This window comes from Hylaeus anthracinus, unplaced genomic scaffold, assembly GCF_026225885.1.
Source record: "Hylaeus anthracinus isolate JK02 unplaced genomic scaffold, UHH_iyHylAnth1.0_haploid 11981, whole genome shotgun sequence".
Lineage (NCBI taxonomy): Eukaryota > Metazoa > Arthropoda > Insecta > Hymenoptera > Colletidae > Hylaeus > Hylaeus anthracinus.
In genome coordinates, this window is record NW_026534329.1 from 7440689 (window position 1) to 7459081 (window position 18393).

Here is an 18393-nt window from a genome sequence, read left to right on the forward strand (position 1 = left end):
AATAGACGACGAATGAGGACGCTACATAATAGTGGTTGATGATTTTTTGGAGGCGCCACTCACTCTTCTAACCCCTTGAGGGATATTAACACTTTATTTACCGGGCTTTTTACTTGCAGTATTTAGCTATTCGAATTTATTTACTGTGTTGATGGTTGTCTACGAACAATGTTCATATAGTGTACATCAATGTACATAATAGTGGTTTGATGATTTTTTGGTGGCGCCACTCACTTCTCTAACCCCTTGAGGGATATTAACACTTTATTTACCGGGCTTTTTACTTGCAGTATTTAGCTATTCGAATTTATTTACTGTGTTGATGGTTGTCTACGAACAATGTTCAGTTTTTGGAAACAGACTTGGCTTTCAATGTGCCTAGTAACAATATGGAGAAATTATTGTCAGTCTAGATTGGCATATGTTACTGTAGAAAATGCTTTTCTCAATTAAAAACTGTTTCTAAATAGCCCGGTAGATAAAGTGTTAACGAATATGTGTACGTTTGCTTTTCCATCAAAATTGCCATTACCTACAACAGTGCCTTTTAGAATTAATAAATATACCATATTAAAGTCAAACAGGATATTTTTAGGTTAAACTTTACTTCGGGACACTAAAAATTATTGACTTTTTTTTACCATTTAGTAGTTTTCGATGCCTAGAATTCATAAATCTAAGTTTTAATGGTACGAATCCAACGGTTTAAAAGTTATGTGTATGTCAAGTTGAGCACTTTGGAGTTTTGACTGGTTAATGCGACGCCATATTTACTTTTACCGATACTCTATTGGTCAATTAGGTAGGGAATGTCAGTTTTCTCTACCTAAGTGCATTTATGCGGGATCAATCAAAACTTGTTGACGTAGGTTTCGCTCACCCAACATACACCAGGAAGTTGGACTCCAAATCTACTCTGACAGTATTTTCGTAACATGTTTTACCATTTTGTTATTATTTAGAAATGTATTGTTCATCTACGAACACCATTATATAACATTAACATATATACAATAAATGATTATTCAAAGGAAACCTCTGACTAAATACGATAAAATTATGTTTTACATTCGAAGAATAATAATTATATGTATAACAGGGGTTGAAAATAGTTGTGATATTGATTCTGGTTCTCAAAACAGTTGTAAAAACCAAAATGGTGTTAAAACAGTTATAGATCACAAAAGTTCTAGCTTATATCGTTCACATTTACAGTTCTACAGAATCACTATCATGTCGAATTTGAAACGATTCTTTATACATCGTTTCTCTACGTTTCTAAAAATATATTTTAACTATATTCGGCTATATATCAAAACATAATTTAGCGGTAGTGTTTGACAAAAATAAGCTTCTAATTGTAAGGAGAGTAAAGTAAAGTTGAAATTAATTTTGTCCGCGCACAGATATCAATAAATTTCAAATGTTACAGCTAATAATTAATTTACACGTTTAAATAGTGATAAAACTGTTCATGATGACAATTGTACAAGCTCTAATGAGGTTTGAAAATTGTTAATCTATAATGAGTGTTGATTGATACCCAATCAATCAAAAAATTCTATGCAATGGATATATTCTTAGAAATGTACAGAAACAATATAAAACGGTTCTTCTAACGGTTTCAGTCAAAAGTTTCATGTAACAGTTTGAAACAATTATTTTTTGCAACTTTTTCAACCCTAAAGTCCATAAAATCTAAAGACATCTATGACATCTATAGAGTGTACTATATATGTACATCGTTTTACAATTTAAATTCGAATTTTTATCTAGATAAGAATTTTTTCCATCTCTGGCATATGACCATCCGCGCAAAAATCCGCTTCCACTTTGTTGCTCGATCAACGATCCGGCCTCTTTTTAGGTAAGAGGAGCAAAGGCTTCCGATTGCGGAAGAAGGGTTTGGGTACGAGGGACGTCAAAGGATAATGCTTTCCTCCCGATGACAAAGCAAACGATGCCATGAACCATATTCTTAACCCTCGTACGACGAAAGGCTTTTGATCTTTGCGCGAGTTTCTGACGATGTTCGTGATACTTCCATCGAAAAATCCCTCCGCAAAGCAGTTTTAATTTCTCTACAAAGAAATAACAGAATTCCGATTACTCTACGAGTATAATTCGTAATTACCCAAAAGAAAGAAAGAATACACTACGGCTCAAAAGTATCTGGACACTTTTCTGTTCTATAAAACATAGTTTAACTTTGTACGAAATTGTAATTATTTATGTTATATTTTTTGAGGTATCGAAGCGTAATAGAATTAATTTTTACGTATATATTATATAATGAGTATGCAGAAATAAAATTCCTATCTGAAAATACAAAATCTAATTGAGAACGGTCTCGATGCTTAAAAGAATCTCAAGTTCCACTTTGTTTCATCTCTATGTAGAACGAGTTCAGGGAGTTCTTCGATATGCATTAAGTGTCTATAAACGTTGATGACATGTTTATGTAAACTTGAGAGAGATAAGAATTAGTGCAAGATTAGTGCAAGCGGTAATATCTAACCGCGGCGGATACATCGATGAATCCAGTATTTAATTTTAGTGTAAGCTTGGTTTTAATTTAAAACGTTAGATATTTCGTAAGAAATCGATTTTTATTAGTTACTTACGAAATATCTATCGATTTGGTCACTACTTTAGAGGTACTCGAATAACTTTTATGCAATGCTAATACATACATATTTCACAAATGTCCGGATACTTTTGAGCGATAGTGTACATACAAATGAGTCCCGGAACGCAATATTAAAAGCCACTTAGTGATCGAATACGCTTAACTTTTTCTAATTTGGAGTTTCATCTTTATCGAATAAGATAATTCGCAAAAACGAATTTCTAACGTCATCGAGTTGAAAGACAGTTCGTACTATCTCATCCATGATAAAAATAAAATTGATCGTCCGAGTAACATCAAAATTAATAGGGGTGCGGTGAACATGCTGTGCAGTTTACCCATAATATACAGACGCTAATAATAGAGTGCACGGTTCTTCTTGTTATAAAAAGAGCCAGCGCCATTAAGTTAACGCTCCAGGTGTTACGGGGGTTGTGATTTCGTTTTGCTCAGGAGATAAAGCTCTTCTCCCCTTGGTGTGCAGTTTTTATCGTCGGTCTGCCAGTGATACAGCCCTCGTGGAAATTTATTCGATGCTCGTCCCTTTGACCGGGATTTCGAAAGCTTAAAACGAGTTAAATGATTTTGTTCTTAGTTTCAACGACTTCCTTTCGCCATTCGTCTTCGCGCGAATTAACCCCTTGACGATGCCAGATTATCATCGAAAACTCAACCATCCCTTCATTCATTCATTTGTTTAAAGCGCGTAACTTATTATACAAAATTATTGCACAATTCTTCTGATCATCGTCTTACGCGACTCCTGCATTCTTTTAATACTGTTTGCAGTATCTCTTACTTTTCATCTATCGGGGCCCGCTGGCCCTCCTTTAGCTCGGGTAATTTGAATCCAACGAATAACGTATGAAAAGCTGTTCATCTAATATCCGTAGTTAAATATTTTTGTTCAGATACGAATCTTGTCGTGTCTCGCGTCTGATCCAAGCAAGATGCGGAGCTCAGCGTCAAGGAGCTCAACGGCCTAAAATTGTAACACTCGGTCAGTAGAGAGAAGCACAGTCGGTACGATCGCAAAGAGTGTGTCGCGAGCGAGCATCGTGATTGATTAATCGGTTAATTAATGTGCTTACATATTCCTTTGAAAGTGTCGCGACCGAGAAGTTGTCGGAAGCCTGCCGCCGCGCCGCTTCTTGATTATCCTTACTCTAATTGGCGTTCCCTGCTCGTGGCGGGATCGGCGGAGTGGGAAGGGGAAGTTTTTAATTAAAAGAGAGACCCACGTCCCGCTTTTCCTCGTAAACCCTTTGGACCAAGCTTAGCGCCAACATTGACACCAGGTTTTCCTGGTAACCTAACCGAGGAGCTCCCAAGCGTTTAATCAACGGGAAGAAAATATTTCGGCGGAAGTTGATGCTCGACGGAATAAATATTCCAAGCCCATCAGCCCGCGAGGATAAGAAACTGGCTAGGGAATTCCACGCCGGGATTCGAGCCCTTTGACGAGCCCCAGCCTTCCCGATAATGCATAGCTAAATCTCACCGAGACGGAGAACCGAACTCACTAAGTGGATCAGAGATTTCTCCCATGAACTTCGCCAGTTCGAAACCGAGAAACTCTGACCCGATGCCATAGGACGCGCTCGTAGTTCGCCAAGTTTCGAGAAACTTCGATTCACCATGACTCAACAGCTGCGTTACGTTTAATGTTTGTCTTCGATACGAAGAACTGGAGAAGATATGGTTGCTGGAGGATTTTCCGACTGCGAACAAATTTTGTAAGATTTGATCTTCAATGAATATAGCGTTTGCTTTTATTTCTTTAGGAAGTATTTTCATGCCGACAGAATGGGGTACGCAGGCGATCAAAGATTCTAGCAGACGAAACTTAATATTTAATTTACTAGAAAAAAAATAATTTCATTATGTATTTGTCAAAGGATAACAAACTAAAATACATATGCATAGGAAAATGATGATAAAATGATTATTACAGAGAATTATCTAATATGCAAGAAAGAAATGACAAATATCAGAGAGGGATAAATTATTTATTGGATTACATATCTTTCTGCGCTTGCGTTTGTTCAGTGTATCATACTTGTCATTTTATAAAATAAAAATAATAACAGGAAAGATTAGATTTTACATTTCCTGTTATTATTTTTATTTTATAAAATGACAAGTATGATACACTGAACAAACGCAAGCGCAGAAAGATATGTAATCCAATAAATAATTTATCCCTCTCTGATATTTTTCATTTCTTTCTTGCATATTAGATAATTCTCTGTAATAATCATTTTATCATCATTTTCCTATACATATGTATTTTAGCATGCTAGCTCCTAACAGTTCCCCATATTCCGAAATAATTTTAATGTAAAAATCAAATAAAAATATAACATATTTTTATAAATATATTGCTCATTTTCTATTCCTAAATTTATACTTATAGATGTAATTTACAATTAGGCAATTAAAAAAGTGGTAAACGAGCCAAGTACAAGGTTACGACTAACTGCGATCGAGAGCATCTTGAACAGAGTGAACCACATGGTTTGTTTATCACGATTTTAAAAAGTTCAAGTACACGTTGCAATCATTGCTGTACGAAACTATTCGAGATGGAAAAGAAAATTTAGGTTGCTCCACCAACGACGAAAATAATCAGGATGGATGAGGTGTGGGAGGGTTTGCTCTATGTAGGCGCAAGCGGGACTGGTTTTGGCGATATCATAGCGGAGAAGATCTAGGACTCGAAGATCAACAGCAGCGCAGCTATGAATACCTCTTTCTTATGCTATAGACATAGACTCAGCTGCCTCATCGAGGCTCAGCTATTTCAATGAATGGCGCAATCGTTTTGCATACAAAATGTCTTCGATATAGCGAATTCCTTTTCTTCTGCAACGGTGGAATAATCAAGAATCTTTCCCAGTTAACTACGGATCCGGATTGTGAAATTTCATGAACAAGCGTACCTTTAATTTGTTTTATTTATTAGGGGGCACCATTATTATTGTGTGAATTTTTAAAAGTATATTTTTATATTTGATAGGCTACGCGTTAAGCGTCCCACAGACTGCTCTGACGAGCCGTGGGTCCACACGTCGTAAGACGCGTGGTATGAAATTCTAACATAGGGTTTTACGTGAAGACGTTCACATTACCCTGACGTGATGTGGGCTGATGCTATCTGAAGAAATATGCGCTCTGACGCGTCAGGAGCATATCAAACCTACTAGATTTTCCGTGAGCGTTGGAAGGCGTCAGGAGACCGGGTGTTTTCTAGAATTCTGTTTTCCATTTTTAAGAGATAAACTAATTTCAAAAACATTAAAACTGCACTAAAGAGTATTAAAAGAATTTCTAGTTAATTTATATGAATTTATATGACCGTTAATTTATGTGAGCAGCTCTAACTATAATTGCTTAAAAGTACGAAAAAATGCAGTGAAAAGTATGTAATAATTTATATTTAACTGCATTATTACCAGATCTTGTAAAATTATTGAAGGAATTTAATAAGGAATTTTTTGTATGGAAAAAATTAATTTATATAATTATTTACTTATTTATACCAATATTTATTTTAATTTTAACGAAATTGATTTGATTAGTGATTCTTCTTTCTGTAAATTTATATACATTAAAATTTAGAATATTATTCATATTGATAATTATATGTTTAGAAGCTAACCCTTTTTATACAAAGTGGTTGAGCTCCTAATTCAAATTATTCTTTATTATGATCAAAGCATCTTATTGCTCAATCAGTTTCCTATGAGGTAAGATTATTTCTTATATTATTGTCCGTTTGACAAAAAAAGGTGTTAGCGATTTGATGAGTGATGTTTGTAGTACAGACTGACGTATTCGCTGCTTCTTCGGGTAAAAAATATCCGAATTATGTGATGTTTGATATCATTTTTATCGGAAAAACATAAGGAATCCATTGATATTATTTTCCCGACAATCTGATGAAAAATATAAACATATTATGTACAGCAGTTCATCATTTTACGATGGACTGCCCGTCTTTTGTTCTCGGCCGAGCGCCTACCTGAGGTCGCTCAAGGGTCTGGGATCGAACGGGCCATCGACTCATCAATTTTTCATAAAATCGAATTCTTTATTCTTCATCGAATCCACGTGAACGTGATGGCATTGGATTCTTGGCGTTCTCCCGATTAAAATGATATCTCACATCGCGTAAATCGAACTATTTTTAACGAAATAACTTTTCAATTATACAATCAGATTTTTCATATAATTTCGTTAATTATTGTCCAAATTGTGTCATGTGTGGTATCATTCTCATCGCAAGAACATCAGGAATCGTTTGATGTTGTTTCCGTAAAGTTCTGATAAAAATTGCGGAGGTTGGTATCTTCATTTTTTAATGGCGTCAATCTGACTCCGCTTCATGTCTTACGTGGACCCACGGAGCCTGATGTGACGTTGGCCCACGTCACGTCAGCGCAGTCTGTGGAGCGCTTTAGACAGCCGCAGTAGCATAGGCTACGCGCTAGACAGCCGCAGTAGTATAGGTACGCGCTAGACAGCCACAGTAGCATAGGCAACGCGCTCGGCGGCCGCGCACTCGTACGCTACCGCACGCGCTCCACCGGCATACTCGCGCTCTGATTGGTCGGGGCTTTCTGTTAACACTTTATTTACCGGAACCGTATTTACAGACTTTTTAATTGCAGTATTTAGCTATTCGAATTTATTTATTGCGTTGATGGTTGTTTACTTAGAATGTTCAGTTTCTGGAAACAGGCTTGGTTTTCAATGTACCTAGTAACAATATGAAGGAATTATTGTCAGCCTAGATTGACATATGTGTTACTATAGAAAATTCTTTTTTGAATTAAAGACTGTTTCTAAATTGTAGATAAAGTGTTAATATCTCCTTCACGAATCCTCGGACAACATTTTCGCTAAGGAAAAAGTTGTTTCGAATCACCCTCTCCCCTCCCCCCCCCCTACACACACCACCACCCTTTTCAAGAACCTTCAACATTCTTGACACACCCTGTATAAATATACTACGTAATACCTACTATTGGCTCTCGCTACAAGAGTGTTCCTGCCCTTCATACGAATTATTCTTAGAATCTATGATAAACTAATACTAACCCAAGGAGATAGAAGGAAACAAACATCCTTCGATCTCCTCGTTTGATTCTGCCAAACGCTTACGTCATCAACGAAAATTAGGCCAGTTTGAAAAGTTACACTTCGTTAAGCCTTTTCATCTTCTCTAACTTAAACAATTTTTTCTACATTTATCTTGTCGAAGCACCCTAATATGGTCCATCGTTTGCTTCCACGTGAAGCCAGCCCTGTAGGTGGCCGTCGCGACATGCACACGACGAGACGGGCAGGTGTTAGTGGATGGGTAGAGAACGGCTCTCGGGGTCAGAGATTTAAATTCCCTCGCTGCAATATCCGAGTCGTTTGATGTTCCTTGCAAAGGGCAGACTGTACGGAAGCCAACTTGGAAATGGCTTCGTATACCAAACGCTTCGCTCGTTCCTCGTCCTACCGCCGTTCCTTTCTCCACCCAGTCTGGATGCTGCAAAGTACACATACAAACTATACCGAACCGGCGAGTGCGCGCATGGAATAACTTCCACGGTCAGCCTGTGCTCGCGCGCGTGAACGTGTGTATTGTATGTATCACCGAAACGTGAACTGCAACGGATGTATACGGATGTTAGTAATACATTTACCAGAATTTTTAGTAAATGTATTAAGTTGGTGCAAAAGGAAATTGCGGCTTTCACGTTTGTCAGACTTTAGCGTTTGAAATTTTAATAAATTTTTAAATAAATATTGGCATTGTGTATAATCACTTTGAGGGTTATATAGGAAGAATATTATGTTTTGATCATTTCAGGAATGCTAGAAAAGGAACAGTTACGAGCAATATTTTTTGTTGAAAACTTTATTGATAGAATGATAATTTGTGATATAGGAAACTCTATAGAAAAAAGTTTATTGTACGGTATAGAGTATATGATATGGAACAATACAGGAATCGCCCGCAGGGGGATGGCTGATCCAGCTATGCCAGGAGTCGATTATTTTATCCACAACGGAGCGAAAGATGTCGATTTGAATCTGGTGCTATTTATTACGGTTTCCCTCAACCCCATACAGACAATAGAAGGAAGTTTGCAAACGGTACACGTGCTTGTGCTTCTTCTTCTTCATTAGGTTACGTACAAAATGCGACGAAAGAGGGCGCACGGCCCATGTATACATATAGAAAATGTCGCAATCTCCATGTAGGATTTGGGATGATCAAGGGTGGCGAATAAATAAGACATGTGAGAAATAGTAAATAAAATGTATTTGGGGATATAAAATTGCAAGGTATAAGAAGATTGACACAACACATTCGCACGCACGACCATTACATGAAGAAGATGAAGGACTCTCGCACTCCCTCTCGCCGCTTGCATCAAAACCAATGACAACGCGCGAAGCCGTCCGAAAAGTGTCGAACACATCGATCATTCGACCGATGCGTCCATCGATCAAAACATACTCTCCCTTCGTCTATATTTTGTCCGCAAAGTGGCGAAAGAAAAATGTCCCTAATGATAAAGCGTTGTTCACAGGACACCGTTCACATCGTTGAACACCAACATTTTTGTACGAGTTCAAAACAGGTTGAAAAGCGGCAGAAACGGCTCGCAATATCAACGAGTTTTTGGTCAGAATACCGCTAACGAACGTACGTCACAATGATGGATCGCTCGATTTCGTAATGATGGAAATTCTAATCATATTTTTGCTATATCGCCTTGCCAACTCACTATTTTCCTTCCACTTTCTAAAACCATGGACCTTCACTTTCCACCAGATCTGTTCGTCAAAGGCCCATAAATTTCCCACTCTCGAACATCGATTTTTCGAGAAACTTTTCTTTTTGCTAACGTTTGCCCATCGCTTGCCCATCGCTTGCCCATCGCATGCCCCGTTTTAGTTTAAAAATTATAAGCAATTTAATTTTGGGGGAGGAAGCAACTTATCGTTGGCAAAACTGAATTGCTTATAATTTCTTTTTCAATTGCACATCTAAAAGTTCCGTGGATCTGTTCGTATACGAAGCTATCCAGTGTCTGATGCACCAACATGGCTGCAGAGGTCCTTTTAAAGGCCGTCCTTGGCGCGAGTCTGCGGCCGTTTCGCGAAACTTTTCCGACAGCGAGCCCTAGGGAGCAAACAAAAGCAGCCGCGTGATCCCTCGAAACGATATCGCATCGCTAAATCGGTCGTCGACCATCCTAAATGGAGTTTTAGAGCGTTTTAACGAGTCCCGCGACGCCCGGGCCGCGACAAAGGCGACGCTTTAATCGAGTTCGTTTCTATTCGCCGTTGCAGAACTGGGAGGTGATGAACACCGCCGTGCTGACGGGCCGGCAAGTGTCCCAAGGGATGAAGGTCTTCATCGTGAGCCAGGGGGGAACCGTCGCCGACGTCACACTGCAATCCTCCTGTCACTCCGAGGACGAGAGTGTGCTTAAGGTATCTACTTCGTTTGGTAAAATCCTTAATCCTTCCGAACCTGGATTTTATGTACGGTTGTCAGTTCGACTTTCTGTTTATATTTTATTATTTTTCATTCCCGTTATCGTAACACGAATATATTGTAACGCAAGATTTTATTATTCCCTTCGCTTTCACGATTGTCAGCGCACATGAAACGCGATGGCCGCAGAATTTCTTGAAAGGTAGTCGTGCTTGGATTGAAAATTAAAGATTCGAGGAACGCACGGTGGGCTAGAATGCAATTTGCAATATTGGCGCGAAAAAATTGTGAACGACGTTTTTAGCACTTTCGCTGCGGATGGAAATAAGTAGCTGTTCGCTGGGAGCTGCAATTATGATATTTTTTTTAATGAAAAATTTCTTACAAATGTTCTAATGTGGTTATTTGGAAAAACATATATTTATGGTAACTTATTATATATATATATATTATATATATATTATATTATATATATTATATATATATTATATTATATATATTATATATATATATATTTTTTTTTTAATGAAAAATTTCTTACAAATGTTCTAATGTGATTATTTTGAAAAACATATATTTATGGTAACTTATTATATATATATATATATCAAGTATATATATAATAAGTTTTTTCACATTAGAACATTTGTAAAAAATTTTTCATTAAAAAAAATATCATAATTAAAATATTAAATATAATTAAAATATCATATCATATATATGATTGTCGAACAAAGCAAATGAAAACTGAAAAATAATAAAAACAACCATATATTTTCAGTTGGACGCACATGTGCGTCATCCGCAGCGAAAGCGTTAACTAATATTTGCGTTTGTAGTGGTTGTTTTGTGTAGTTACATGACTGGAAAAGGTGAACCAATATTGAAACAAGAAAAAATTTGAGAATTTTTATATTTGTATTTAAAAAAAAAATCGCTGAAAGTAATTAGGTACGCAATACAAATAAAATAAAACTTCATGGATACACTTCATTAATGAAAATTGATGAACTTAAAAATGTAACACGTTTTTTATTCTTCGACTTCATCTTCTGTCTTCGAGTTTAGAGATTCGTAACCATGACGGTCTGGCAAAAAAAAATGCTTAGAGACTAAAATCGCATGTTATAGGGCCTGATTTCTTTTGGAGGATCTAAAAAAAAAACAGTATTCGAAGTATATCTACATAGATCCGATAGCAAGCAAACTCATTAGATAAAAAAATATCACAATCGCTATTTTTTGCGGGAATAAAATTAGCGAGCATAAATATTTCAAACATAAAAAAAAGTATTTCTAAAGACTACTTACCGTCAATAGTTTCCCATTGCTATACAATATAAATAAAACAATTGATGTCACTCCTTAAACTAACATCCATTTCCATTTCTATTTCCGTTTATTAAAGCGAGTAACCATTTTATAACAACTTATTTCACATTAAACTAACATCTGCTAACTGATAAGAACACTGCAAACAATACGTCTGTGTTTGTTTATGTCAACGTTTACCCAGTCTAATGTAAACATTAGACACCCAAATGAATTAATCCTTAATCCGAACGGTTATATTATGCCTCTAAATGATTACATTAATCTTGAATTTGAAAAAGATGCTATTTTTCGCGCTAATATTGCTATTTTATCCACCGTGAAACGTAACGTGCGAGGTTTTGGATTCGAAGGTCTTCACGAGGCTTCCGGGTACGAGCAACACCCATACGAACTATGTCAATGTTTTCGATTCTCAGACGAAAAGAAACAATTACCACACATGCCGACAGCCAAAAGTCTCGACTACCGACTGTCGCTAAAGCCTCGTCTGACGCAATTGGCCCGCGTTGCAGGTGTCATCCTCCTGCAGCAGCGTGTACGTGGACGGGACGGAAATCCGGGGCTCCAGCAACGCGTCGGTCCTCGTCAAGTACGGAACCTACACGGGGTTGGCCAAGTTCACGGTCTGGATGCCCGAATTCCCACTGGAGGTGACAGTAGGGGACACCCGATTGAGCCAGATCAAAGGCTGGAAAGTTCCGGAAGAGCACACTGCGGGAGCGAAGAGTAAACGTAGCCTGAACGCGACTAGTCCAAGAATGAACGAGTCCGTGACGAAAACGAAGAAGAGGAGCGCGGCTGTACTGGAGGATTCCGTGGATGACAGTTCGATAGACGTCGAGGACGCGGACGTGATCCTCGAGGAAGACGAGCAGGAGGAGAGATTCCGGGGCAACGATCACGGATGGGACGCCATAAATTCTATCGAAAGGGGACCGTCCACCAACTGCAGGCTCCGGTTCCAACAGAGCCCGGTCGAGGTCCACGCGAGATTCCTTGCTACCGATCACGACTCGGGGAGGGTGTCCTATTTCGTCAACCGTCGTACCTGGCTGCGTGTCACCGATCTGGTGATGGGTATGCTCAGAGTTTCGGATCCTAGAATAGCCACTCTGTTGCAAGGGAGGATAGTCCAAGGTCGCGGGGTAGGTAGGACGGAAGTGCAAGTGTTGTCGCCGATTACTGGCAGGGTGATCGGTGCCAAGGAGGTACGGGTTGGGAACGATCGGGTGGCGGTCACCAGGCTCTCCGTCAGGGTCGTGTCTGGATTGCAGCTCACCATCAGTCCCGATACAGCTATAGAGAACGGATACGTCGCGGAAACGTCGGTTACGAGAAGACTGACTGCTAAGTATCAGGTACAGTACCCTGTGTTTCTTTGCGACATACTCGTCATTGAGTCGTGATAAAACCAATGGCATAGTTACTGATACAATATACAGGGTGTCGTCGCTAATGTTAATAAGATATGCTCGTGTTCGTTAAATGCAAATGCACAGTATCGTATTATTTTCATATGTATACTGCACATAAAAAAATTGGATAAAATAAGACCACAGGAAAACAGGTTTGACTGTATAGTTCTACAGAACCGTTATTATAACACATCGATACTAAAACGGTCCTTTGCCTATCGTTTCAGTACGTTTCTAAAAATATATCGACTGTATAGAATTTTTAGATTTATTGGTATCAATATTAACCCTTTCCACTCGGAAGGTGTGACTCTCGGTCATCGTTAGGTTCGACGCAGTAAATCAACCAGCAATAATGCTTGTTTAGCTTTAATTATTTTTGGAACTCGAAGTGTCAATGAAATGATTGTCGATGAGGTGACCTGATTTTCAAATCTCAAATTAGTTTAATCTAAGCTCAGCATTCGTGGCAATAGAATGCTAAGGAAGCATCTCGAGTTGCTAGTAGATACAAAGAGAGAAGCAAAGGGTTAAATCAAAACAGTGCATCGATTGTGCAAAATCGTCTTGCGCAATTTTATTATTATTTAAACGTATAAATAATATATTATGATATAACATCTGAGATTAATCGATATATGTGCACGGACAAAATAAATTTTAGCTTTTCTTTTCTCTTCTTACAATTAAAGACTAATTTTTGTAGAAAACTAACGCCGAATAAAGTTTGATATACGTTATACAAATAGAACAAAGATATAAATTGACTTCAGATGATAAAGTTAATATGTTACTTATACGTTTAAATAATAATGAAACTGTGGAATATTGAAACCGTATAAGCAGTAACAAAGTTTAATAATAAATGGCTTACCAATCAATGCACTGTTGGTTTAATATTAATACCCAATAAATCTAAATATTTCTTACAATTGATGTACGAAGGGAAGTAAAAAATTATCTACACTTTTAACATAACTTTTTTCATATTTTATTGTAATACTGTTCTGGTAATGATTTAACAGTTTCACCCTAATTCCGCCATTTTTATTTCTTCTACTGCGGATAGATCATGCCCGTTCCATTAGAAGTTTGTACCAAAGAGGACTAACGATCACTGACTCGATTTCTAGAAATGTGATGTGCATAACGAAATCCTAGCTCTATGTAAATAAATTGTAGAATGAAAAGTGTAGATAATTTTTGACTTACCCTTGTATTTTTGGAAATGATACACAACGAACCGTTTTAAAACCGATATAAGCTAGAACCTATCAACGTATCATGTCAATAGCATGTTAATAAATAACTGTTGTAACATTTCTCCGGTTTTTAAAACTGTTCCACTCGGAACCGATATTATAAATAATTATTTCCAACCCCTGTTTTTTTATGTAAGTTTGATTTCGGTGGTATGGCTTGGCTCTGATCTGTAATACGTATTATAAAACATGGTTGCGAATAACGATTGAAATCCATTTTGACATGAATAATTCTACCAATCGCAGGAAGGTCTTCTAGACATAGACGTCGAATTCTCGGATGGAACGAGAACACCGCTGAGGGAGATCGCTGTTACCGATTACCACTTGCTTGTCGAGAGCTTGGACCCGGAGGTGGTGGCTTTTGCTCCGATGGTCGCTTCCCATCATCCCCGAGTGATCGCTGTTGGCGAAGGCCGTGGCGATTTGTTAAAAGTCAATCTTCAGCTGGCCGACGCCTGTCGTCTAGGTGCCAGGAGGTCCGGTAAAGGTTCTCAAAGGGCGACTGCATCTGCCCTGGCCAGCGCCTCGGCCAACGTCGAAGTGGACTTTGCCTCCAGCGAGCTACCAAATCGTCCTGAGTTCGTTCAGAACGACGGAGGCGGTACCGTCGGGTCGCATCATCACAGGGAAAGGAAAACCAGCAGGGGCGAAACGGCAAACGACATGCGCGACATTCTCAACGGTAAATAGATACCTATTCCCCCATTTACCTCTTGCTCTGCCTTCGTCTTTGAGAACGCCTATGCATGCTTATCTTTTGGTAATATTGATCGTTTACCATGAACTAGTAAATTTATCAGTTTGCTTAGTTGATCAACGGCTTGTATTGAAGAAGTATTTGTATTGAAACGTAAGGATCCTTTAATGTTTAATGGTTCGGCTATATCGATTCATTATGCGATGTTGGTTATGTAAGATATGTAGAGTGCGGCAAAAAATTTAACTTCTTAATAAAATACCATGAAAACTTTCTTTTTTCACAATAACAAATTTTAAGAACGGGTGATCTTCTTCTCTGATTTTCGCCTTCATTCGCTTTTCGCCAGCACCTTTTGTTACTGTAATGCTTGTCCTGTAATTGTTTGGTTGCACCTAACGAAACTAACAAATCGAGGATTAATAAAGGAATTAAAATAGATTGCTATGATCATCGCTAAGCAGTTTTTATCGCTCGAGGTCATTAGAGGTTCATCTATCGTGCTATCTGTTTTGCTACTCGATTCTCATCTCTTCGCGCAAATTTTCGTAGTAAATAGTTTATGGCGACATTCACAGGTAGAGATAGGCAGAACTTTTCTCTGTAGTCAAATGTCAAGTAACAGATTGATTCGTTATTAATTTAATAAAAATTACGTTTAGAATTTTATAATAATATGGTTTTATATTTCACGTTATATTTCAATGGAATCAACTCATTTCTGCTCACGGTCAAAACTATGGCCTTGAGCGAACAAAATATTTGTTATTGATATTGGTTGGGAAATTACAAGAGAACATTGCAAACTATTGTCTATATAGGTGTTCAATAACATCTATATTGGTGAGACTTTGCACAAATCTTCATTGATGCTTTATCTTCTCGCCTCTGGTGCTATTTGACTTTAAAGAAGAATTTATGGGAATCTTCTATTTTTTTGTAATTTATTTGATAATACTCCTGTTCGTCCTCGACTATTTTATGTACTTGACGTAATTTCGTTACTTCTTTGAAGTTTCTTATGGGGATTTTGACATCAACGAAGAACCCCTATATTAGAGATGATCTATCAACATTCGTAGAAACAATTTAATTTCGAGTCAAATTCCGTTTAATCGATGTTCGATGAATCGAATTTATATCGATTATTATATTATTGTCTCGCTTAAACAAAAAATCCAAGGTATATAGATCGAATTGACTTGTTATTAGAACGATAACGAAACATTTAAACCAACGAAAATTTGTGGAAAGTTTCGTAAGATTGAACATCTGCGATATTCCCTTACGAGTCAAGTTTCCCAATCCTCGATTGGTGTAACAATTAATATTTCCCTTGCATGACGATCCAGGCCTTCGTCTCGCTTTCCGCAGTCAGCTGGTCGCACAGAGGATACGTAGCAGCTTCGGGAGCTCTCGCGCTCTATTCACTTCATCGTTTCTCACTCTTCTCCTCTCTGTTTCTGTCTCTTTGTTTTCTGTGCAAAGGACTACCGCTGAAAGACGAGAACGGGCACGAGCCTTTGGTGCAGGCACGGCATCACCGCACGGCTATAGCTAATGGCATGTCTTCAGGAGGAATGGGCGGCGTCGGGATACGGCATCACGGTGGAGCGAACATGAGTCCACTCGAGATCGGGATATACGTCCTTCTGGCGGCCTTCTGTTTCGCCATCGTCGTCTTTGTCGTCTCCTGCGTGGTCTATACCAACAAGTTCAAACCCCAGCCATCGGACTCGCCAATGACGGGAGCTGCGCTACCGGTTCTCTCCGGAGCAGCGAGGGCCAGAGCGGCGGCCAACCAGCTGGCGTCGGGAAGGCGACCACCCAGAGAGTCTACAACGAACGCTCACGATTGGGTCTGGCTCGGACGAGCTACCCTCGAGAGAGCCGCTTGCGGACCTCAACAGGTAAAACCATCGCTTTCTACAGCCGACGTACTTACTGTTGCTGGAAAGGATCTTGTGAGGTCGTAAACCAAAACAGTAGTTATTACTTTATTGGCCCAGGTAACTGATCCCTCGGACGACAGGGATGTCGCGGCTCTAAGGTATACATGTCCACGTTCCACCCCAAGACTAAATATGTTTTATTACGAGTAACTCGGATTTTTCCAAACTGGAAAAACCAAAAACTTTCGACGATGATTGGTTAACTAAGTTCCTACCTGCCACAGTATTTTCAATAAGTAAAGTCATTTTACAAATTGCTGATCCAATCATGCTGCAATTTGTTAAAAGATACTCCCTAAACTTAATATTACACACGTACCATCCAAAGATGAGGAAACTTCTGATAAATTGAACCTCCTTAAAAGAAAAGTATTAGACAGTAAATAATAATACTTTTCGTCGATATTATTAGTTTAAAACATAAATATTTGAGTCAGTTTGATAAAACTAGACTACAACTCTCCTCCGTAATTGATTTATCCGTTACAGAATTATGTGTGAACATGCATAAGAAGAATAAAGTTATTGAAATATGAATATCCTAATTCTGATACCAGACGGCCCTGAACGAAAAGTCTAGCTCTGCCTTTGTCTAAAAATGTGTCAAATTACTAATTGCGGTCGACTTAAGTTGTAAAGATCGATGTCCGACCGACTTTACGACCTCACAAGATCCCTACCAGTGACTATAAGTATAGTCGCCATTATGTGTAGCGAGCGGATCACCCTGTATAACATGATTTCTCAATTTCTTCAATTGATTCGGTAGAAAATCTATTTGCTCGGATTTACTATACCTGCACATACAATATGTCCAGTATAATAGGAGACAGCAATTATTTCCTAAACTAAGGGTACCCAAACTATTTAGCCTAAGAGCCTCACTAACTTCTTCACTAACAAGGAGAAGGCAAGCTCTTCGGGTCTCAGATTTAGTTGAAACTTCGTACACTTATAGATCTCGGTCTCCTGTTTACTAATATATGTATACCATTATAGGTGACTCTCCGAATTACAAACATAGGCGTAGACAGTTGAAATCCTCCAATTTACAAACAAATCGCAGAGAAAGATGTATTACAATGTCATCTTTAAGAACATGTATATTATCAATTGTTTTAGGTATACATATGCACGTTTAAACGGTACCTTATTGAAAAATGAACGTTTATTCCAACTCAATATTTGACCTCTTGAGGAACGAATGTTGAACTTTGGATTCCTTACAACAAAAATTTTGCATAGTTCATTTTATTTGAAGTATTAGATTGTCCCAAAAGTTTCTTTCGTTTTATTAATGAGTAATACATACACAATGTTTTATGTCTAACGTTACATTATTGAATTGTGTACGATTCATTTTGCTCCGTTACTGTTACAACATCGATATCTAAGAAATTAGATTGTCTATTTATATAAACACTGCCACACAAAATAATTGAGTGCAAATTACGAAAGAAACTTTTGGGACAACCTAATATAACAACAGTATAGACTACATAGAGTATATGCTGTCTTACTTTAATGTTGTATACTTTTTAATTCTAAAATCCCTCAAAATGTCAATTCCTCTTCTTCTCTAAACCCTCTTCG

At 38.1% G+C, this 18393-nt stretch overlaps 1 protein-coding gene across 2 annotated transcripts in view; it reads left to right on the forward strand.

The window, feature by feature from the left end:
* LOC128885436 (transmembrane protein 132E) overlaps nucleotides 1-18393 on the forward strand; it is a 186168-nt gene that overhangs the window by 159274 nt on the left and 8501 nt on the right. The window contains exons 5-8 of one of the 2 annotated variants that reach the window (XM_054139485.1): nucleotides 9989-10132; nucleotides 11984-12829; nucleotides 14395-14833; nucleotides 16337-16758. In XM_054139485.1, coding sequence (XP_053995460.1) covers nucleotides 9989-10132; nucleotides 11984-12829; nucleotides 14395-14833; nucleotides 16337-16758 — 1851 coding nt within the window. The remainder of the gene's footprint in view (nucleotides 1-9988; nucleotides 10133-11983; nucleotides 12830-14394; nucleotides 14834-16336; nucleotides 16759-18393) is intronic. The other variant, XM_054139486.1, reaches the window with a different exon arrangement.